General features: G+C 39.5%; 1 protein-coding gene across 1 annotated transcript in view; it reads left to right on the top strand.

Annotated features, from left to right (window-relative positions):
- Positions 1 to 24,375, top strand: part of LOC139148220 (sodium-dependent multivitamin transporter-like) — a 51,777-nt gene that overhangs the window by 15,425 nt on the left and 11,977 nt on the right. The window contains exon 14 of the mRNA XM_070719535.1: positions 9,371 to 9,476. Coding sequence (XP_070575636.1) covers positions 9,371 to 9,476 — 106 coding nt within the window. The remainder of the gene's footprint in view (positions 1 to 9,370; positions 9,477 to 24,375) is intronic.

The following is a 24,375-nucleotide window of genomic DNA, read 5'->3' as shown; positions in this document are numbered from 1 at the left end:
CACGCGTGATTTCATGACGTCATTAAACAACAATAGCGACTGCTTGTGCAAGCGTGTTTTCCGTAACATGTGAGAAATGCGATCACGTTCAAGAAAAAATGTAAAAAGTGTGAGAGGCTCCCCACCTAACTATCCAAAATGTTTTTGTGTCGAGTTTGTGTTCAATTCGTTTCAAAAATGTGTTCCTATATTCTTATCCGATTTTTTGTGTTAATGAAAATGTTTGTTTCACCTCGGATATTTGTAGGGAAGTTTGGATTAGTGTGTACGGTAATGTTTTGTTTGTGTGGGAAAGCTTATGGCGATTGTAAAAAGTGTGAAAGAGGCTCCCCACCTAACTATCCAAAATGTTTTTGTGTCGAGTTTGTGTTTGATTCGTTTAAAAATGTGTTCCTACATTCTTATCCGATTGTTTGTATTAATAAAAATGTTTGTTTCGCCTCGGATATTTGTAGGGAAGTTTGGATTAGTGTGTACGGTAATGTTTTGTTTGTGTGGGGAAAGCTTATGGCGAGACGCAGCCGGACCTATGGTGTTACCACGCGTGGGTGTTACAAAGTTGATGAGTGGCCCTTTGACGCTTGCGTTTCGAAACCCAGGGTGTGGTTTCTCATCAGTCGCAATGTAGATTCTTTCGTTAGTTTGTGTTTGTGAAATTTATTTTAATGTATTTTAGTGATCTTGCTCTTCGAATAGCGAGGCAAGAATATCAATGTTTGGGTCTCGTTGTGAGTCCGTTTGGTGGTCTGGTTTGTTTGTTTTTTTTGTTTCTTTACTTCTGTAAATTTTGTTTTGGCTAGTGTGTCTTTTAGGTTTTTGTTTCTCTTGTAAGCAATGATTGGTGATTCTGGGAATAGATTCCTTAGTGTTGAGTCCTTCTCCAGTTCAGCCAAATGTTTCAAAAGACTTCCCTTAAGATCTTTGGTTGTTAGCCTATGTAAGGGCTGTATGTTGTACTGAAGATGAGTTTGTTTGTTGCTTCTTTACGTGTACTTGTACAGTTTGTTAGTGTATTACGAATACTGTGGTTTATTTTTTCTGTTATATTCGTGATTTCATTGTTTTTGTATTCTCTGTCGAGTAGTTTGTTTCTAAAGAAAGCAACTTTTTTAGTAAAGTCGTCATTGTTGTTTCAAGTGCGAGCGTATCTAAGGATTTCTCCTTTGATAAAGCCATTAAATGTTGCTGTCGGGTGACACGATTCTCTTTGTAGAAATTGGAATGTGTCTGTTGGTTTAGTATGTGTTTTGATGTCGAGGATATTTTCTTTGTAGTATCTTGCACCTTTGAAAACTACTACATCTAGGAATGTAATTTCTTGTGTTGAGTTTTCGTATGAAAAATTAAACGTTGGGTGCATTGTGTGGATTTTTTGAATGAAGTTAGTGAGTTCGGTTTGTGTTCCCAGAAAGATTGCAAAGACATCATCTCTGAATCTTTTCCAGAAGTGAATGTTGTTGTGGTTGTTTACGATTATTTTCTTTTCAAGTTCATGAAAAGCAATGTCTGCTATCTCTGGCGAGGCATTCGATCCCATGCTGCAGCCGCGGGTTGTGATGAAATATTGCTTGTTAAATTCAAAACTTGTATTTTAGAATTAGTGAAAGCATTTCTATTAAGTCTTCCGTGGGTGGTTTTTTGATGCCGTAATTTGTTTGAAGCGAGGTTTGTGAGTTAAATGTTTCACTGACTAGCCGAATCGCTTCGTCGTGAATTGTGTTTGTGTCCATCGACACCACGTCGAGTGTTACAAGAAATGCATGTTGGGGGAAATTTGTTTTTTCTATTTCTTGTATGAAGTTTGTTGTGTCTTTTATATTTGACGGTTGTTGCTGGACCAGTGGTTTTATGAAGTAATCCAGGAATTCTGAAATTCTGTTAGTGGGACTGGAGCAGCCACTCGAGTATATTGGTCTCCCTGCAAACGTTGAGTTTTCAGGCGGCGGTTTGTGAATTTTAGGCAATAAGTACCAATGCGGGGTACGGATTTTTATGTTTTTTGGATCGAGATACTTATAAGTATCATGGTCGAGTGTTTTGTTCTCGTACATTTTGTTTAATAGTTCGTGTACTTTGTTTACTGTTTGTTCTGTGTCGTCACTGTCTAGTTGTGTATAATACTGAGTGTTGCGTAATTGTCTTTTGCATTCGTGTATGTAATCTTTTGTGTTGACAATGACGATGCCTTGACCCTTGTCGAAGGGTATTAAAATTTTCACATTTTTTTTTGCAGAGAAAAAAAATTACCAAAAAAAAAATTTTTCCTACCTACCTACCCTATTTCTGAAGAGCATGTTACAGGAAACACACAATTTTTTTTTTTTTGGCCTAATGTATATTGGGGCCATTCTGGTCAAAATTATGCTTTCCGTTAATTTTAGTGTGTTAGAGTTAATTTTATATAGACCAGAAATAATTTTTCAAGCATTTTTAATTTGTTTCATGCAGTCATCTCAAATAAGCAGGGTTCGCGGTAGAGGTCGCCACAGTCGCAAAATGCGACTAAAACTTGTTTGTGGCGAACAAAAACCCATCGGCAATCGCCACGATCTCAAAAGCGTGGCGACAGCTGATGATAAAACTAAACAGTCCAAATCTTAATGCTTTTCCACTGATATGCTAAAGACAACATAAAAAACTCTTTATTTAAAGCACTTACTTGAAATTGTAAAGGAAGACAAAATACAGAAAACAGTTACAATTACATTCTCGCGATCTCGATCGATCTCCATGAACTGGCATTCCGATCACGTTGATACTGAGATAGACAACCATAGCCAAAAGCCGATCACGTTGATACTGAGATAGACAACCATAGCCAAAAGCAGCAAAACTCAGCAACGATTCCGAGCTTTATTGACAAAGTATTTCATATAGCAGTATCAAATCAAACTGATTACACAATCCCTGGATCAGCGACATTTTTAGTGAAATTTCCATATTAATCATAACTTATAAAAAGTAAACGTGAAACAAAAACGTTGTGTATGCTGTCGATCAACAGCATAGTGTGAACCGTAAACTATGGCATGGCATGTGCATTGACTGCACATAAAAGCAAGTCGACATTGCAATATCAAACGGTCTACATCTTGTGAAAACAACGACATAGCAGTGAAAGTTGTAATAGTCACCGGTAAAAACTCTTCACTGATGAAAGGATAATAGCGTCAAACAAATGAAATTGCATATTTAGAGAAGGAAAGCCGACGTCGCATCGTGGCATCGTGGCCTTGAGTGAGAATAACAATGGCGGATGTGCGGAGTGGGACTATTCTATTTAGGTAACGGGGTACGGAGGGACACAGATTCATGAAGGTACTGGCAAAACGTGCCATTTTCCTAACAATGCTGTCGCTAGAACTTCAATGTCTCATTGTTGTAACACCTTTTTAACAGTTTTTCTGATCGGAAAAGTAATTTTACTAACTGTAATGATCTATTATACGCTCATCACCTTTCTGTATCGGGGTTTAACTAGGGTAGGCATGTAAAGTAAAGTGAAGTAAGCCTTTATTGAAATCCTATCCCAATTGGGGATCTTGATCATAAAGTGCAATCCAGGTTTTGCAAAATCAACAACAAAAGAGTATATATAGATGAGGATGTAACATGTTCATCAATATTTTACTCTTTTTCATTTATTTTGGTCTGAGTTCAAACAATTTTCCCAAATCACATAATGATGATTTGACTGTTCTTGAAAATGTTTATAAGGTCTTGTGTGTCTCTGAATGTGTTTTTACAAATGTTTAGTTGACTTAAAGATCATGTCTACTGTCTGTGTAGCCTTTGCAGTGAATCTCATATCAATGTATCTCAGATATATATATATATATATATATATATATATTATATATATATATATATATATATACTGTTTATTAAGATCAGCTGAGTAGAGTGATCAATTACTAGAGTAGAGCTAAATACTACGAAACAAATTTGTAGTAGGAAATGTAATATTTTAGATTATCCTGATCAACTCAGTTGTATATATATATATATATATATATATATATATATATATATATATATATATATATATATATATGTATATATATATATATATATATATATATATATATATATATATATATATATATATATATATATATATATATATATATATATATATATATATATATATATTAATATGTGTGTGTGAATGCATTTATGAATGTATCACATCAAAACTTGAAGACTAAAGCAATATGTTTCTACCAGCATTAAGTATGTGTGGCTAATGAAAGTTGCGTGTGGCTAATAAAATTAGGACCAAATTAGCCACACTGAGTAAGTGTGGCTACTAATTTGAAAATCCTACCGCTAACCCTGAATAAGTGTTATGTAGTATAATACTAACTTCGCATTCATCAAATTAAGTTTATGCCTCCAGGCTTCAAATTAATTTTATGTGATAAAATTAATTCTACTAGTATCTCAAATTAATTTTGTTAACCCAATTCCCCTTAGCACCCAAGACTCACTGGTACTTATTTATTTTATGGATTGACAATTAATGATTTGTTTGTCTCATTCCAGGAAGAATAATGAAGACAAATTACGGCCAAAACGGAGTCAGCGTGGACTCTCTCTAATGCCGCGCAACAAAATAACGTAGCCACTGACGTTTATTATAGACAAAACAGAAAGACAATGTAGCAACATATCATGAAATATTTTTTGTTGAAAAGGCGTGCTGGCGTTACCAGGACTGTTTTGAACGTGTTGATTTCATCATGGATGTTAGATAAACATATCCATGTCTAGAACAAAAACTAATGAAAAAAGTTAAATTTCAATATTTCAACGATTTTATCCAACTCAGAAACGAAGGCTTTCCGTTTTGGGGGAAAATTGACCCTAAGCATGGATAGGGTCTATGGAAACACTAAAATTTTAAAACAAGAACATGCAAGAAAATGTCAACAAGTTCGTAAGCCTGGCAATACCAGTCGTGTTCCTTGCCATTCAAGGTGTTTGTGGATACGATGGTTGGGGTCCTTTGGAATGGGTGGGAACCATTCATCGGTACGGATACTAGTCGCTGATGTGTTTAGCGGGAGAGGGGTGGAGGAGTCAGTCACAGTCACAGTCGCTGACGGTGTGCTCGCTGTTGTCGGAATTTCACCTGGACGTTGATAATAGACGTACGGTGATGAAGGTGGCATCGCATAAAACGCCGGTGTGTAGTACTGGCAATACGAAGGCAGCAATCTAAATTGAGCTGCGTGCTGCGGAGATTGCTCGGTTGACGCTATCCCACTTTCGCTGAAGCTAACACCACCTCCTCGATCGGGCGTTTATGTAGATTCGGGCGCAGGAAACGTGATACCGCGCCGTTCAAGCTCTTTCTGTAAAGAATTTACCGTATTTTTGTTTTATTCTCGAACCCATCGTATTGTTTCACCATCGACTAAATAATAATTGAATGCCATCTCTTACTCTCTCTTTTTTGACGAATCAGGATTTTGTTATCCGGGAGTTTGTATACAATAGCCTGTACGGACATGCAGCTATCGGCACTCGCTGTGTTGAAATACAGCGGTACGCTAAACAACCAAATGTAACGCTGAATCTACTTGTCAGCGCCCATGGCATTTGTCATGCAAACGTAGTGGATGGGGCGTCCGACACTGATTCGTTTCTAGGCAGCAAATTCGGTAATGGACGATGTACATACTCCTTCGCTCATGGTTGGCGACGTCGTCATTGTTGACAATTGCCCAACTCATCACAATCGTGGAGGTGAACTTTTGGCACAATTCTTAGATCACATGGGAATACAGTACATTTTCACGCCAACTTACTCGCCTGACTTCAACGCAGCTGAGTATGTTTTCGGACACTTAAAGACACTATGTAAAAGACCGATATTCAGGCATTTGTTTGAGGAAAATAAACAATATGCTGTCCTTCGCGCAGTAATGGAAATTACGCCTGGTGATTGCCTCGGCTTTTATCGCAAAGTTGGCTATTTGACCATGTAGTTTTTCCTGGGAAATAGGTCCTTTTCCTGAGAACGAACCAGGTAACCCTAGAAAGACGGTTGCGGTTTTTCTGTCATTTCATTTTACAGTCTGCAGTATACATGTATATCTCGCTGGAATGATGAATGTTTTCAGTGTGTTTCCAATTAATCCGTCTGTAGAGAAATTCTGCACACGTAATTATTTGTTACAAAAAGGATACAAATTGAATCTTTTGTTTGATTTGTGCGATTGTTTGATGGCGTTTAGTTTGGGTGTTCTGTCTGAAAAACGTCAGTGAATGCGTTTACTTTGTTGCGCGGCATAGCAGAGAGTCCAAGCTGACTCCGTCTTGGCTATATGACCATGTAGTGGTGCATTATTTTAGTGTGACCTGGCGTGACCCCATAAACTCTATGACTAGCTAGATCCCTTTCCATGGTAGCAACGGCTTAATTTGAACATGGTGCCTGTATACCTTTAAACACTTTTTAAAAACCCAGCAGGCCAAGACAAGGGGGAAATATTACAAGATATCACGTTATAATACTGCCCTACTTGACATAGTATAGGGCTCTCACTTGTGCGAACGTCGTAGGAAACACTTATTGCAACAATTTACCCTAAATATAAAGAATCGGCTGTCAATTAAACTGCAGTTGCTAACCAACCGGAGGTAAACAGTGAGACTAAACGTGCCCAGAAATACGAGCGCAATAGACTAATCGTTTTGGCGCGTGCCAACTCAAAATTATAGAAAACCGCAAAGACTAGTCGTTTTGGCGTGTGCCGGCTAATCGGCTAACAAAAAACAGGAAACCGCAAAACCGCAAAAAGTGATAAAGAAATGTAAATAGCTATGGAATAGTTTCTATAAAAATCTCTACATATGTATATCAACCTGAGGAATAATATTTTGACCTGTAGCACGATGCTCAATGGAATAGCCAGTATTATTGTGAAGGGCGTTAGTCATATCAAACTACTGACGTGCTACAAAAAAAATTAATCTTTCCACCTTTCAGCTTGGTGAAAAACGCATTTATTGATTCGCCAAAGGCCTGTGGATTCGCTTATTTTTGCACAAGTTCTACATGGACATAGGAAAAAGTTCGACTCACCCTCTGGATTGTTGAGCATACAACTGACTGTTTCAGTGAATCCGACATGATGAGAGTTCTCGAATCAAAAACTGTACTGTAGCCGTGCTCGAATACAAATATCGTCCCATTAAATTACGTCATTGTTATACAAGAGTTAGCATTCCAAAGTCTGTCAAAGTTTGGAGTAGAGGGCGGCATTTCCATCTGAATAATTGAACGACGTGAAACGCAAACATTTCCATCACATATGTTCCGGCAATATGTACAGTAGAAATACTGTTTACGCTGCAGTTACGTAAGCTTATAAGCTTATACTCCACAAAATGGCCACAGGCGGCATGAAGTTTCTGAAAGGATTTCCTAAACGTCCTACTTGGTACCTTAGACACTCACATGTGATATCCTGAAAAGTATTCTCTGCAGTAATTCCAGTTTCTGTTGACATTCCATCATTTTTAAAGCTAACGACACGATAGCACGATAGCACGAGACGTTCTACTGTCACGCCACGCACTCTCAATTGCGCATGCTCTGGGAATCGCGTCGCGCCTCTGAAGGGCGCGCGTGTTCCAACAGAAAAGAACGCGAATCGCAGGGTCTCTGCCAGACTACACTGGTTAGATTATATAATGAACTTTTAATATTACCCCTAATGTATGGAAAATATTCGTTCGATGGTCGCAGCATAGCAATTTCACTGCAGAGAGAGAGAGAGAGAGAGAGAGAGAGAGAGAGAGAGAGAGAGAGACAGACAGACAGACAGACAGACAGACAGACAGACAGACAGACAGACAGACAGTTAATTTATATTGGAAATCTTTTTCATAGAGAGAGAGAGAGAGAGAGAATTTATATTGGAAATCTTTTTCATAGTCGTGACTTTTGATGGAAGAAAATTGCGCTGCACGTGCATCAATGGGAAGTCACCCCCATTGATAAAATTAAAATATACAACATCTCTTTATCAGAATTCCCACACAGCCTCAATGAACTATTATTAGATTTCTATATAATACTTATAGCCCCTAAACTTGTAATAACAATAATAATAATAATAATAATAATAATAATAATACACTTTTTTGAAATTCGCTAACATGTTCGGCCAATGGGATTGTCTTTCACAAGGTCGACAATCCATCGAAGTCTACAATTGTTAAAACAACATCAAAAATTACCAAAGCTTAAAATTACAAGTCATAAACATAATCAACAAAAACATAAACTAAAAGGGCAGTGAAAATAAAACAACCAAAGACGTAAAAAACCAACAAAACCACACACAAACAAGCAAACAGAAATCCCAACAGAAACATTAAAACGATCAAGAAGGCTTCTATACAAGAGCGCTTTTTGATGAGACTTAGAACGGGCCACTTCTAAAGTACTAAGTGAGACAAACTCTTCCTTATGACGATTTCTGTTCTTTTTGGCAAATACAAATTACCCATAAATAACCCATAAACGTATCTTTTTATATAGTTGATGTTTACATGTAGGTTTACACATAATGTTTAAAACAAATGAAAGTTTTGCCTGGTATAAATTGACTTTGTGCACGGTACAATATATATATATATATATATATATATATATATATATATAGATATATATATATATATATATAAGTAGTAGCATTAATAATTTTTAGTTATAATACAAAGAGGTACAAATTACATTAAACAATATTTAAATATTTTTTCGTGGTTGTAACTTATCACTGCGATTCTTTATCTTATAATTACAACTTTTAATTAAACCAACGTGGTTTCATTGTTTTGGTATTTTTTGTGTGTGTTGAGGTAGCCCATTCCACCTTAACACACACAAATATAGATATTCGGACTCTCAAACTTTTGCAGTATTTGGCCTAACACTGTTGGGAGTTCATTTTGACGCCTATGGAATAAATAAAGTTTTCACCGGATTAGTTTTGTGAAAATCGGAAATTTTGTTCTTCCCGTATGGATAATACAGGGATAGTGGCCCATTTGAATTTCAAATACAGGTAAATATATTTGTTTCTCCAGTGCAAAAATGTACACGGTGACCCCCGATTTGTATTCTTGATTTTGAAATAGAATTGCTCACAGTTTGGTTGAAGTTTGAGGAAAAGTCCATCGTTTTCACAGTGTGAACTACCTGAAACGAAATACCGCATGGATAGTGTAATACATGTACACATGCATGAATGCACATGCATGAATGCATGAATGTACACAGACGGCAATATGAAAGCATTCAGACGGGAGAATTCTTGGAAAAACTAATGATATCATGGTCTTGCTTTTGCAGGGGTACATTTATCGGGCTCTGGGTTGGCTTAGGTCTCGGTATCTGGGTCAATGTCGGAGCTGTAGTTTATGCAGATGTCTTGGACGAGGTCATATCTTTTTATAAGGTAATACGGAACATAGTAAAGTAAACGTGGACAACTGGGATTAATAAGAATTTTACACCCCATTTTATTCATTTATCTACATGAAGCGAAGGAAAAATTAACCATCCATGTAACTAAAGTGTAACCCTGACCTATATACGAACTCACGCACGCGCAGCAGTGCATTGTCCTGAACTAAGCGGGGAAATTCCCTGCTGAGCATGTTTATACATGTACGGAAATTCCGTGTGAGTCATCACCATCAAACTAGCCTATATAAAAGGACTTTTACCCCGTTGTCAGTCCGGCCGGCCGGTCGCTGAGTCTAGCTGATGTTGAACACGAAGTTCCTATCGGGCGAACTAAATTTCATATCCATTTAATCCATAATGTCTTAGGTATCTTTCCAGAGGTGGACTAAATCCTTCTTGTTTTGTATTTCTAGCGCCTGATGAAATATGTTCTGAATAAGTTCTGACCCCGGGGCCTCTGTTGTTGCACCTTTTTCTTGTATTTGTGTAAGCAGCTGTTTATATTGCAACATAATAATGTTTATATTTCTCTCGTCTCTTTGCTACACCCGTTTTCCCTTGTATCACATCAATAATAACACCTGGTATAGGAGTTAAGCTAAAAGAACTGGAACTGCCGGAATTGCCGCTATTACAGCTGAACTTACAAGAATTCCTTTAGTAATATTAAGAGCCATATCAATTCGACCCATTAATTTATAACTTCGTCGATATGCAGCACTTGTTCTTTCTATGTAATCAGCCAATTGTTCAACGCTTTCAACAACTGAGATGTGCATTTTTTTACTGTATATGTAAGGGATGATAAAAAATAATTGTAGTAATATAGAAATACAATATGGCAGAAGGAGGAGAAGATATACCATTCCAGGATTTCGTTAATACAAATTTGAATGACGATGATGCTACTGCTGAAACATCTTTTATCGGCGATAATACCCTTGCAGAAGCCGAGCCTTTCCAGGCCGGCTCAAGCGACAGACCCGCAGGTGAGTCGTTGATTAGACAGAGAGGAGAAATTACAGATATAACGGCTAACCAATACTTAGATAGTAATAGGATTACTGATGCGCATAAACGAGAATTAATGCATACGAATACTAGTATTAGGGATGGAGAGCTGTATTATCGAGAAGCCAGGCTGACATCAAATAAAGGCACGAAGTCTTTAATGCCCTCCTCAATAAAAGGTAAGGGAGCTGCAGAATTTAAAAAAGATATATTAGGAATAGATCCAGATTTTGTAACAGAATTGACTGATAATGAAGCAAAAATGTTATTGAAAAGGCCGGCCGATAAACTCAAACCCTACGACATTGGACGACTCAGAGATAGAATAACAGATTTACGAGAAAATTTTAGCGATAATGCCGATGAAATACATACTATCGAAAATAAAATCGAAAAATGGAATAATGAAAACCCTGAATATAGAGCTATTAATGATGAATTAAGATTGCGAATATGCGTATTAGCGACCTTAACAATGAAAAAGTTAAAATAAGGCTAGAGAAAAGAGAAGCTGAAAAACAGTTAAAGGATTCCTGAAACGAGCACCCAAGGAAAAGAAAAAGCCAAGAAACTACTAGCTGAACTCATAACAAGAGAAGCTAAAATTGACAATCGAATTGAATACGAAAATGGCAAGATTAGCGGGGCACGTGAAAGTCTGGCTACGACTAGGTCTCTTCGTGATGTAATTTCTGATCCAGAATTATCACTGAGACTGAAGCTGACAGAGTTATTTAAACGAAATGGTATTACAATCGCTGCAATACTGACTGCCCTTGGAATGACAATATCAACAATTGCCCTGGCTGTGACTAGAGGAGGAGCGGGAGCAGGAGGAGGGGGAGCAGGAACTGGCGGGTCTGGTTCAGGTCCGCCCAAAGTATATACAAAAGCGAAAGAAATTGTAAAGCAATTTGGCGAATGGTTAAAAACATTGGCCGCAAAAAGTGCTGCTGCAATACCAGGTTTAATCGGCTCCCTCGTCAGTTTTCTATTAAAAACAGCAGGATCGGTTGTCGGATTTGTTGGAGAACAGCTATGGATATTTTTAACTGGTTTAACATTAGTCATTATAAATAAAATTATGTATTAATATATGACACTCCCCTACAGCATCGACATGTTTGGTGAAAAGAATATTGCAAAGTTTCTTTCTAAAAATAAAGACCTGTTTGGTTTCTCCGTCGAATTGGAATGGTGCAAACTTCGGCGGGTAAATCGACATATACTTCGAGCAAATCCAGGTGTCCGACTCAAAGATGATAATCTATATCATAACATATTAGCTTTCGTGAAGGAATGTCAAAAGACTAACTTCTTTAAGCGACTAGAATTCATAGCTGTATTCCAGGATACTGAGGATGACCAGGAGGCTCATCATCTCCAAGAATATTGGGTTCTTCGATTGATTCGCGACACAGGTAATCGATTTATCTTTCAAGCAGACGGAAATATTTATGTAAAGATGTGATTTTCTTCTAAGTCATTATATACACGAAGTGAAACTTAAGATGTGATTAATTTTCTTTATAACATGTAATTTCTTTTTTTTCTTCTACTATATACATTACACGAAAATGGGGTACGATAGAACATTATCACCGACTTTCACCAACCGAATACCGAATGGAACGAAGTCAGAAAGAACTCATCACGTGATTGCTCATAATCCAAGTGAGGCAGATCCAGGCCAGACACTTATCATACGATGTCCGAAGTTAGAAAGCGGAGTACTCTTAGTTCCAGATACTTTCGACCTGGTTTTTGATCTCGAAGTAACGGGAGGTGGAACTACCCGTGTAGTACAAAATGTTGCAAAAAATTTGGTGGAGCGTATGAAACTCACATTTGAGGGCCAGACACTTTTCGATTTGAATAAATATAACCTTATTGAATGTTATCGCGATCTCTTCAAACATAAAAAGGAGAGAACGAACATGACACTGTATGGAATTCAGAACGAAAATCTAAGAAAATTAAGAAGCGGTTCGACCGATGCAGATGCCGCCGTCGTGGGCGATAAGTTACTTTTTGACACATATAAAACAAAATATGCTATTCGTCTTCCTCATCCCCTCATAACAGGCCATGGGGTTGCATATCCATAAGCGTTAGGGAGTCATATCGAATGGGAAATTACGTTGGCACCCGCCCCCCAATTACTTGTCAGTAATCAGTTTATTACAACCAATTATAAATTAAAAACATTCAAATGGAATACGAGACAATTTCTGACCTCGATCTCGCGAGGGTAACTGCTGGTTATTACAACGGTGGAAAAAGTTACCTTTACGAGCATATACATTATTTTAGAACAATCCCATTCAAAGAATCGGACACGGTTATCAATGAAAATATAAATGTACCACGACGTAGCATTAGAGGTATCGCTATACTCTTCACTAAAAATCAGAATCAGTCAGAACTGAACAGTGAACTTTTCTTTAACCCCTCCATTGAATCTGTGTCTGTAATGATTGAAGGCATTGCAAATAAAGTGTACGCTCAGAAGATGATACCAAGACAATTTTGGCGAGAGGTGCGACGGTATTTTGCTGAAGATAAAGATTGGTGTGAAATTGATATAGATGAGGCCGATTATTTGAAGAATAAATTCTGTCTGTTTATCGATCTGCGTAGTTTTAAAGATATTGAGTTTCATGGAAATGGTTTAAAAGTAATGAACACAAAGGACGGAATTCACTTGAGATCCTGAAGAAAGATACCGCGTGGGTGGCGATGACGCTCACAATGATAATATATTTGCCCACATTTATGTTATCAGTGATGCCCTAGTCTCTATTGAAAATAGTAGATTAATGTCTTTACAATTTTAACCATGACCCGTCGTCCGTCCTATCGGCCATGTTTCTGCCAACCATTCGCCCGTGTCTGGATTATATAGCTGCACACGTTTGATATCATTTGGCGCCATCATGATTTTACTACGCTTTTCACTACGGATTTCTCCAGCCTTTTTCCGTACAAACTGTACAAATTGTGCCGGCTCCGGCCGCTTTTCACTAGGTTTTCTGTTTTTTCATGTTTTTTGCTGATGGGTTTTTTTTTTCAGTACAAAACTGTACAAATTGTGCCCGCGCGTCTCCTTTTGTCTTTTTCGCAGTTTCAATAGATCTTTATAATCTTCAAAGTTCAAATGTTTTCTAACACAAACATCTTTCACCCCTTTATTTTTTTTCGTCTCCGAAGTTGGAGTTCGAAAAGCATACACTTTCGAGCGTATGCCGACAAAATCAAGAATAGGTTCACCATTCAACTCATCTTTAAATTTACCTATCACTTTTTTATTAATCTTCGGAAAGTTGGGGGCCACCATGGGTCCACTCATCCCACTAGTATCATATATAGACTTCTCACCATTCTTTTCAACATCTTCTCGGACTATATCATTGAAAGTTACGTCCGGGTCCGGGGAGGGTATTGGCACACTGTAAACAAAACTATCAGTATCCATGTAGGCTAATCGTATTCCAGGGAACTGGGCCCGAAAGTAATTGTAATGCGTCTCATACATAAGCAGCTTAGAAAGTTCCAGTACTGCGGCGCCGATGAAAACTGGTTTTACATATCTATGCTCATCCGTTTTCAGTTCCAGTAGGGCACTGTCGCAGGAATCACCATCCTCTTCGGAAGTTATGAAAGTTATATGTTTCATCTTTGGATTATACTTCTGAATCTTTTTACGTCCACTATCCGTGCCGTTCCAGTCCGAAACAAATTTAAAGTCTCTGTACTTTCGAACATCTTCTATTGTCTTACCGAACATTGCATTATTCATCAGCTTATAGAAATTCTTTTCGAAATCTGTCCCCCCCTTTGCCCTCATTTTAGTGTTAAAGTCGATATATTTCGCGAACATGGAGCTTCATCGAAAGCAAGCACCCGATAAATCTTTTCAATCTCATTCCCATCCGAAGATAGAATTCCAGCAACTTGTAGTGTAAGACATAGGACTCTCTATCCATCACACTTGTAATCAGTCGACCGCCCTGCCTCGGAAATTCATAGTGATGCGGTGCTAATGGCAAATCGCTGTGTTCTTCATGTAATTCGGCTGGGTATTCTAAGTCTACTTCTAGAAAACTTGGTGGAAAGGTGGAACCAGGTCCCCACCCTCCGGCAGCTCGGCCCCCCGCTCCGCCGGCTCCGCCTTCCCATTCCTCCCACTCTTCCATCGTCATCCAATGAAGTCCGCCCGTAGGCATTGCCTGACTCATTGCCCAGCCGTAGAGATTGTTTGCATCGAGATATTTTATTTCGGTCACCGGCTTCTCTGGATCCCAGTTCCCGTAAGCAGGATGATTTGTCTGTAAATAATGAATATTACACTGGCTGATACCTCCTCGTATTCCCCGTTGTACGAAAGTCATCTGCTCAGCATCTTGAATGAGTTTAAACTTATTACCCGTGTAAAGTAACATAGCATCCCATGTCAAGCCAGGCGCTGACATGTAATGGGCCGGATCTAACTTATATGCTTCTAAACATGTGTCGCGAAAATTTTCGAATATATTAGCAAGAAGGAGAACATCCGTCTCACAATAGAATTCCATATAATCACGAATCGTCTTACATCCAACTTCGTCCCATACTCTTAATGCTTGTTCGTAATCAGACTCAGAAATCCCCTCTTCCGTCAATTCGCTATAAAATTCCCCCCTCTCCGGGAGCTGGTTCTCTCCCAGTCTGTCAACCGAGTCTAAATATTCGTAGGGGAAGAAACCTTTCGCCCTTTGAATGTCTGGGTACGAAAGTGGCGCCGCCGTCCACCCGTGGGTCTCCGGCACAGTTTTTGCCAACTTCGCCAATGACCCCATCATCAGCTGAGCACTGTCCATAAACTTTATAGAAAAGAAACGTCTCTTTATCTCCCTCTTCCCTCCGGCAACAACAATTGAGGCGTGAAAAATAAATGTTTTCGAGAGACCCATAATTCCTCCATTGCTCGTCTTAGCTATGATTTTAGGCTCTGGTCCGGAACCCCATCATCTCCTTCGGTAACGATTTCATGTAATTCTTTCAAAATAAAAGAACCATCGTATCCCTTGAGGTTGTGAAAGTAGATAGGAATGGTTCTCGACGGCCGGCATCCTTCGCAATAGAAGGTCGCCTCCTCCTTCACTACTCGGTATCCTGCCGGCTCTCCACATGCAATACAGACTGGATCACATCCGTCGCGCCGGTAATTAGAAGGATCCCTCATCGGTATTATTTTCCAATAATACGATTTAGAATAATACTCGGCCCGTTCTTTCATATCCTTTAGAAAGTCTGTAACACAGGAGAGACCTGTGAATGTTCTTTTACCATAAACAGTGGGTCGGCCCGGGCCTCGTTCCGAAGGTCCCCACCCCCGTTCCACCATAACATACGAAAGACAAATTGGAATGTGCCGGCCGGTCCCCTTCTCAATAATTGCCTCAGTATCTGCATAGACGACGTAGGGAGAAGGAACCTTCTTCCGATGTCCTTCAAATTGACACACTTCCTTAGGAAAATCTGGCTGGGCAGTGTCTGTTCCACAGTATACCTGATGTTTTTCTAATTCTTCTGTTGACTTAAAACCTCTTTTACAAACCATACAATACACTTCCGTCTGCGCTCATTCTTTCGATTAGTACGAGAATTACGAAGGCGATTTTCCGCAGTAATTGGTACGAAGTGAGAACGGCCGCCGTCTTCGCCAACTATCAGTAAGATATTTGCTATTTGATTCCTATCACCTTCGAACGGGCTTCACCTTCGGCTCCGCCAGGGGCACTATATAACACAGTTATGTCGGACGGGGGAGCGGGATCATTTTCGTAGATCTGAAATACTTGAAGTTTGATGCCTGGATTTTGCTGCTCGAAGCGCCTGAATACAGTCAGATCGGCGGGCGTGGGCGTGGGTATTCCCTCCCAACAGTAGTCAGCCATAAATGGGGCGTACGTATTCCATTTTCTCCTTACCTGACCACATTTCTTTTCACGAAACTCGGGGTCGGCCAACTTTAAACTTGCTACGATGGCGTATTGAAAACAGTTCTCGCTGCCCGAAGGTAGCACCAGATCGCTAACACAATGCTTATTTTTTAACCTCTGGGAAGTTGGACTGCGCCAGCCCCCGGGCCAGCCCCGAGTAAAACTTCTACTAGAATTACTTCAAAATTAAGTATCTCCTCGAACGAGACCAGAACCCTCAACATTTTCAATTGTATCAAGCATACGATCGTAGCGATCTATTAATTGTTGCCCCACATCCAATCCCGATCCTCTTACATCTTTTGTGTATGTATCTTTTAATTTAACAGGCAATGTACGATTTTGTGTATTACCAGTTTTCGGATCCGATAATTTGACTTCCATTTCAGTATAAACAGAGTACATCTTTCGTTCCGTTTCTTTGACCATACCTTCAATATCCACCAGCTCCCCGATATCCTTGACTCGCTTGACTTCAGGAAATTTTTTTTGTAAAACTGCTCCCTTGAATGCTGTATGTAATCGACGGGCCATAATAATCTTTATGATATATACTATCCTAAAAATTTTTAAAATGAAAAAATAATTATTCTATGATAGGTCATCAAAATCCCTATAATATTTTTGTCAGCATTTATTTGTTTATATATCTCACCTAATCTTTCTAAGTCGACTATTTCTTCAGCATCTTGAATTTCTGGTTTATTAGGCGCAGCACAAAATATTAATCTCTCAACAGTGAAAGAAAGAGCACTCTTACTTAAGCGCGGTTTAAATGCTAAGAATTCTATCTTACTACCTTTCCTGATATTACGAGGTACAATAGCAGGATTTTCTCGGACTGGCAATGGGCTCACTGTTTTAAAACCGCAGTCAATTTCTTGAACCATATCAATACATGTAGCGAAATCGTGATTTCTCCCTCTCCCTCTTTTAAACTGAAATTTAAAATACCTCATGCCCGGCTGCGCCCCGCTCCCTCGCTTCTGATACACTTTAGATGGATTGTAAAATCCAGTAGTATTCTTGGAGTGAGCGGCCAGGCTTAGAGCATAACTTTTAGCAGTAGATGCATCGAAACTTTCACCTAGGGTACGGAATATTATTAAATCAGTAAACTTTTGAAGACTCAGTTGCCAACTGACACACACCCCATCACATGTAGCTGGATCTTTAGAACCATATTTAGGTCCGATGTTGAAAACTACTTCTAGCTCACTGTCTACGTATATGAAAGGATCTACATATTCACCAAATACTAATTTGCCTCCATCATCAATTTTGATGTTTTCTCCGGTTTCAAGTATTTTTATTGCAGTTGAAATAGAAAGGATTGTCATTGTCTTATCGTATATATCTTAATTAAAAAATAATTTTAAAAAAAATTTTTTCTATGATATAGTATCCTAAAATGTCATACATATTCATAAATGGACCAACTGGAAGTGGTAAGAGTTACGATGCAATAAATTTGGATCCGTATCACGTACCAGAATTTGACACTAGTTTTTCCAGCAACATTGCCGACTTTTATAATGGGCGTGTCACCCACGTTTCGATTGCTGATTTTCAGAACCAGTTTATAGAACATACGCTTAGTTTACAATGTCAGGCTGGGAGGAGGAGGAGGAAACCCCCTCCCTTCAGAACACTACATTATTTGTGACTCTTCCATAATTCAACATCTGACTTTTTCTCGAATCCGGGGCGTTTTTCCACGGAGTCGGAAGAAAAAAAGATTGTTTCTAGAGCATTTGACCATTTACCCAGTTTCATTATCATATTCAAAGATATGCCTTGGGATTATTGCAGGCGGAATGTGTTGACTCGAGCCAGGTCGTACGAAATAGCCGCCTTAGAAGAACTAGAAGAGATTCACAATAAGTTCAAACAGACTTTCTTAGAAATTTGCCACGACTATAGGCTTCCATGTTTGGTAATTCGGAACGCTCTTACCCCCCTCGTTCTCAAGAATATACTTAATCCAACAATTGATACCGAGACAGTCGGACCAGTAGAATATCCACGAGCTTTTGACTTTGGAATTGCATGGGGCAGCTCACGCGATAGCGGCAGCCAGGGATTTTTAATAGACGGTTTCAAGGAGGAGGAACTTGAAAAAGCGTACTTCCCACCTGGTCAAGAACAACTAGAACAACCTCGAGTCTCACTAAAGAACCTACACAAACTTCTTAACGCTTGTGAATCTGTGTGTGCTTATAATGCTTGTTTGACCTACGAGCACTTGACATTATGAAACCCTACGGTTCTGTAACACCGGACTTTGAAGTTACTTGTCTATGGCTTATGTCAGTTGTGTACATTATACTTCAACCAGAACTTATAGATAAAGCTGAAAAAGGGGGACTCGAAAGAACGGACTGTGGTAACATGAGAAGTCGTTTTGAAGATCTTGCAAACTTAATATGTTCAGGAACTGAGGGGCCCCCACCTCATCCACATACGGCCGAAAAAGATGCAGTAAGTGAACATTACTTACGACAGTACATGATAAATACTTGGCCAGGTGGGGGGTGGAAGTGGGGTGGTAAACTGACACTTTCGGCTTTCAAGAAATTAAGACTTTTTCCATGGTACTTATTGAATAACTTTCGTAAATACTTACGTTAGTACTTACGTAGTACTTGACAAGTACCATGGACAGGAACTTACGAAGTACTTACGTAGTACCAGCACAGGAACTTACGAAGTACTTACGTAGTACTAATAACATTTTCCTCCGGCTCCCAACTATTGAAACTTTCTGGATAACCTTTCCATTTTATCAGATAATATTTCTTTCCTCTAATTTTTTTCGTCTTCAAAATTCGTTCTACTCTGTACAGCTCGTCGCGTTCCGAAAGGGCGCTCTGAAGTTCATCAGAATAGAAAGTGCCGAGTATTTCCTCTCCATTCAGATCTTTTATTTTGTAAACTGGTGGTGTTCCCAAGCCAGCTGCGTACACAACTTTTGAAACTACGAAAATCTCCTCTGTCCAATTTGGTAAATATCCTTTCTTAAAAGTGGTCTTGTATTTTGTAATTCGAACCCGTTCTCCCGGCTTGAATTCAGGGTTGGCTCCCCCGGCTGCCAACTCAGGACCGAATAGTGTATAAAATGCCTGCCAATCGTTCTCCTCTGTTACGTCCCTGGTTTCATTTTGATACTTCCGTGTACGGTGTTATTGTAATTCTCAAGAAGTTCTGGTAGAATGGGGAGCCAGGAACGTGTCTGTTTATATGTAAAGTATTTCCACATCATCGTCTTGAGGGTCCGATTAAAACGTTCAACGACGCTAGCTTTTTTGTCACTGTAGGTGTGAAACCAATGAATGCCTGACTCCTGGAGCCACCCCTGCATTTTCTGATTAGTAAATTCCCGCCCCTCATCTGTCTGAAGTTTGTCGGGTCTTCTCCCAGATTTCTTAATCACATCTTGTAGTGCCTTCAGAGTGTCATCGGCCGTTTTTGACTGTATTGGCCTAGCCCAGGCATATTTACTGAGTACATCGATTACTGTTAGCATGTATCGAATGTTATGATTCTCTTTTGCGAATGGGGGAGGGAATTCCACGAGATCCGCTTGCCATTGAGAGTCTATCGATGTTACAAAAACGCGTCGGCCGCCGTAGCATGAGAACGAGGTACCGGTTTATGTAGATTATAAGTTAGCTGAGTTTTTAACCAGTCCTTCACCTCTTTCTTAGTGACGTGGAGTCCGCTGGCCCGTGCTGCGTCATACAATTTTTGTACACCTCCAAAACCAGTTTTCGGGTTGTAATATAATTCTCTAAGAGTACCTTCGGTAGAACCTTCGGGCGCAGCCATAATTGCTATATTATACGAAAAATTTTATGTCGTACGGATTCCGTAAACGAAATACTAGTTTACTGAATGGTCTACTTTTCAATTGCTTGATTAGGCCCACGGCTTCCTGTTCTGACACCTCCATTCCATATTCTTTTATAATAGTTTTGTTGTCTATCTTGTTCGGTGTGTAAAATAGTACTAACATCTGTATGTTTTTCCCTGAATGGTTTACTAATACTAGTATATTGTTGAGTCAGAACCCAGACAGATAATCCGTCGTGCCTTGCGCTGAAACCAAGTTGGACTAAAACGTTACTACTGCGCTTCTTCATATCTTTGGACAAGGCGCAGTCGTCGAGGATTATTAAAGTGTTCGTGCCGGCCCATTCTTTATGCACGTAGGTTAATGTATCATCCACTGCATCGAGTCCGACTGGAAATATAAACACATTATCATCGGTGAAAATGAATCTTCTATTATACGCTTTATTATTCATGAATGTTGGGCAAATGAATATCACATATTCAAATTTCCTTAAGTACGGACCGGTGAGGAGGTCCAACATAAATTCTGTTTTGCCAGAATATGTCGGTCCAGTTATAATCATGTTGAATGGTGGGGTTACGTATATTGACATTTCCTCTGGATCTATATACTGTAAATTAATGAATCTCTTCTAGTTCTTTTAAGTTACTGGTTCGAGTTAGATGAAACCCAGTCACATCGACAGCATCTGAATGAACTATATAGTTAGTGACTTTATTCCAGTACCTACAATAGTAATGAATATTGCTAAAGATAACAAACAATTTTACCATATTCGTGAATAGGGTCTGCAGATGCTGCCCGTTCCGGGGAGGGGAGGGGAGGCCCCCGAGTCGTGTCATTGTGAGGTGACTCTCCGGGCTCGTCCTGCCACTTCACAGGATCCCTCCCTCCCTCCTCCCCCCTCCTTCCATCTCGTGTACAGCACTTTCTCGAACTTCCGTGTTTATATCACCGTTCACCCCGAAGGACATAGATTCTGTAGCGTATTGCAATTCATTATTATAACCCGAGATTGCCGGGCCCGAAAGAATGACCATTTCAGACGGTAAGAGAAGTAAATTGGGTGAAACTGCCATATCAAGTTTGACACCAGTATTCATTATTGTGTCTTGATATCGCCGATAACTGATTACTTTGTCGGTATTACGAATTTCATCTTCAAGTAGAACGCCGAATTCTTTTCGGACTTGCTGTGCACTGCCAGTATCGCCAACTATGGTACTACGAATATTCGCTTGTGCGCCAAGTATGCAATATACGTAGGCTTCAAGGCTTTCATTGAGGCGAGCGAGACCGGCCTTTGTTAGTCCCGAGTCTCCCTTCAGAGGAATGAAACTATTGTATTGTCCCTCCGATCCATCATTTCGGAAGAAATAATAGTGTGGTCGGTCTTTGTCGGACAGTACATGTTTTTTCTTTCCAAAAATTGTATGTGTATAGAAAACGCCTCCGTCGGAGGAGAGGAAAAAGTCCCGACCGTTGTATATCGCTTTTGGCTGTCGAACGGGGCCACGATTAGTGTAATATTCATATCCATAACCAAGACCCTTATTTTGACCTTTTCGATAACGAAAGTCGGACTTCGTTGGACTTATATTTCCAAATTCTGTACAGAGAAGTTCATATTGGACGAGATTGTACGGATTGTCGCCCGCTTTGAAGGTGGGGGTATCGTCTGGAAGTGCAACGCCCATTTCGTGAAGGATCCGACGTATTGTAAAGTATACATGGAAACGGCAGAATGATCGTATTTGCGGAGGAAATTTCCCTTCGGAACCGAAGAGATGGGCGAATGATATACCACAACCAGTAGTGCTACACCATACAGCGAAATTCAGTTGCTGGTCCCAGTATTTCATCTTTGGGCTGCCCAGCCAGACATTACTTTCTTTTGCTGTTCTATGAGTGATTACATTATCTTTGAACACATCCCGTGGATGGAAAGTAAATTTATCTGTCGGCGTTACATATATTTCTAAGTCCATGAGAATAGGTTTTATTCCCCCGTCCGGTTTGGAAGGAATATCAGCATGCTGTACTGTCGGTACGCTCGTCTTATTCAATTGAAAAGCAACTGGGAATAAGTCTGTACTCATTATTCGTGTTTCTATATACATATAGATTTAAATGGAGGAGAATTTTCCCGGAATCCCTGTCGGAATCCCTATCGGTACGGTTCTGTTAGGGGTACTAACATTCCAGACTATGTTAATACTTTATTTCGGATTCAGGTTTAAACGAATTTTTTATTTTTTACTAAGAATAGATAACATACTGCAAACAATGGAGAATTTAATAAAGTCATCGGCAGCGGCAAATATGACAGCGCCCTACCGGAACGGTTCCGAAGGGGCTTCGGCACCTTCAGCGCCTTCGGACAATAATCAATCCATAATAGAGACAAAACGTGAAAAAATACTCTGTGTCATCGCAAGTGGTCAAAGCAAGTTATTTTTTGGTAAGGAGATTACAGTTGCTGACGTAGAAAAATGGAAAGATGAAACGGTGGTTAAAGCCTTCAAAATGTACGAAGCGAAATACAGTTCTCTTATAAGTGATACCATCACTCAAAGTTTCATAGATCTAGGAGCCCGTGCAATTAGTCAGGTAGTTCCATCGATGATCGAGATAACTATGCCACTGATCTTAAAAAGGATTTTATTCTAAACAGTGAAATAAAACGATTATCAGGGCGGATAGCGTACACGTGGGGGCCTGTGATTGCTCTAATTTCCACCGGTTTAATTACGGGTAAACATTTAAATTTTAAAAAAAATCGGGTTTAATATAGTACCTGAAATAAATGGATTCAACTTCGCCGACTCAGCAAACGCTTCCGCCAGGGACTCCGTCAGAAGCCCCGCCGACGGAGCCCACACCGCAAACGGAAACGATTCCGACACAGCGCAACATAGAGAAAGTGACGTTACCGCCGAAGCATCCAGGGAGAGTTGCTGCGGGCAAGAAATTAGCGGAATGGAACAGGCAAAACAGGGAGAAGAAACTAAAAGCAATGGAGGGGGGGGGGGGGGGGAGCGATGCGGTAGCAGACCTACCGCCTACAATGAAAGAACAGTGTGATAATAATTCACGCTGGTATAATAAATGTTATCTTGTTTTAGGAATTGTGGGAGTTTCATTGACTGCATTAGGGCTATATTGGGGGCGTGCTCGACATACCCCCTGTCCCGTTCGGCCTCCCCAGAAAGCGAAAAAAACAGAGCACGTAGCAGCTCCCTCCGGAACAGTTCCGACAGGGGAGGGGGAGGGGGAGGGAGAGGGGGGACCCAGCTCCTCTACATTGTATGAGATGGATTAACTCCCCATATTTTTTATTTTTATTTTTTATTTATATACTAGTCAGCAATCATGGATATTAAAACAGTTGTAAACACAATGTACGATGGTATTGTAATCGCAGGACTTGCGATGGGATATCTTATGATCTCCAGCAAATTTCTGAAAATAGAGGTTGGCGATCCAAGTCGACCAAATTTAACTCGATTGGCAAAATTAGGCGGTGCGACTGCTGCCGCGGTAGCAACCAAAGATCTCCTTGAACAGAAAATATTATTCCTGCAGAACCTTATACTTCGTAATGGGCACCTTCGGAATAATAATAATATTCATCGAACATTTATACTTAGTAATATATACAACAACGTACAACGATGATCATTTGGATTGAAAGCAAAACAGGTGAACCTGTTACTGTTAATTTTTACCCTTGTATTGACACGACAAAGTTTACGAAGATAAGACTGCTAGAGTGTGGACTATATAATTCATGGCATAACATAACATCGACGAATAATGTAATAAAATATCAAGAAGGTGACCAACCGAAGAAGACTAAATCAATACGTCCAGGTAACTACAATATCGATACGTTAAACAAAGCAATCGGGTTGAAGCAAAAAATTAATTTTGAAAAACATCTGCCGACAAACCACGTTCTTCTAACTTTGGCTAAAGATGTTAAAGTTTATTTCAATGCTACAGGTAGCTTCGCAACGTCGTTGGCTTTTCAGATA

The sequence above is a fragment of the Ptychodera flava genome, chromosome 13 (assembly GCF_041260155.1).
Source record: "Ptychodera flava strain L36383 chromosome 13, AS_Pfla_20210202, whole genome shotgun sequence".
NCBI classification, from domain to species: domain Eukaryota; kingdom Metazoa; phylum Hemichordata; class Enteropneusta; family Ptychoderidae; genus Ptychodera; species Ptychodera flava.
The sequence above is the reverse complement of the archived record's forward strand: the minus strand, read 5'-3'. Positions and strand labels throughout refer to the sequence as shown.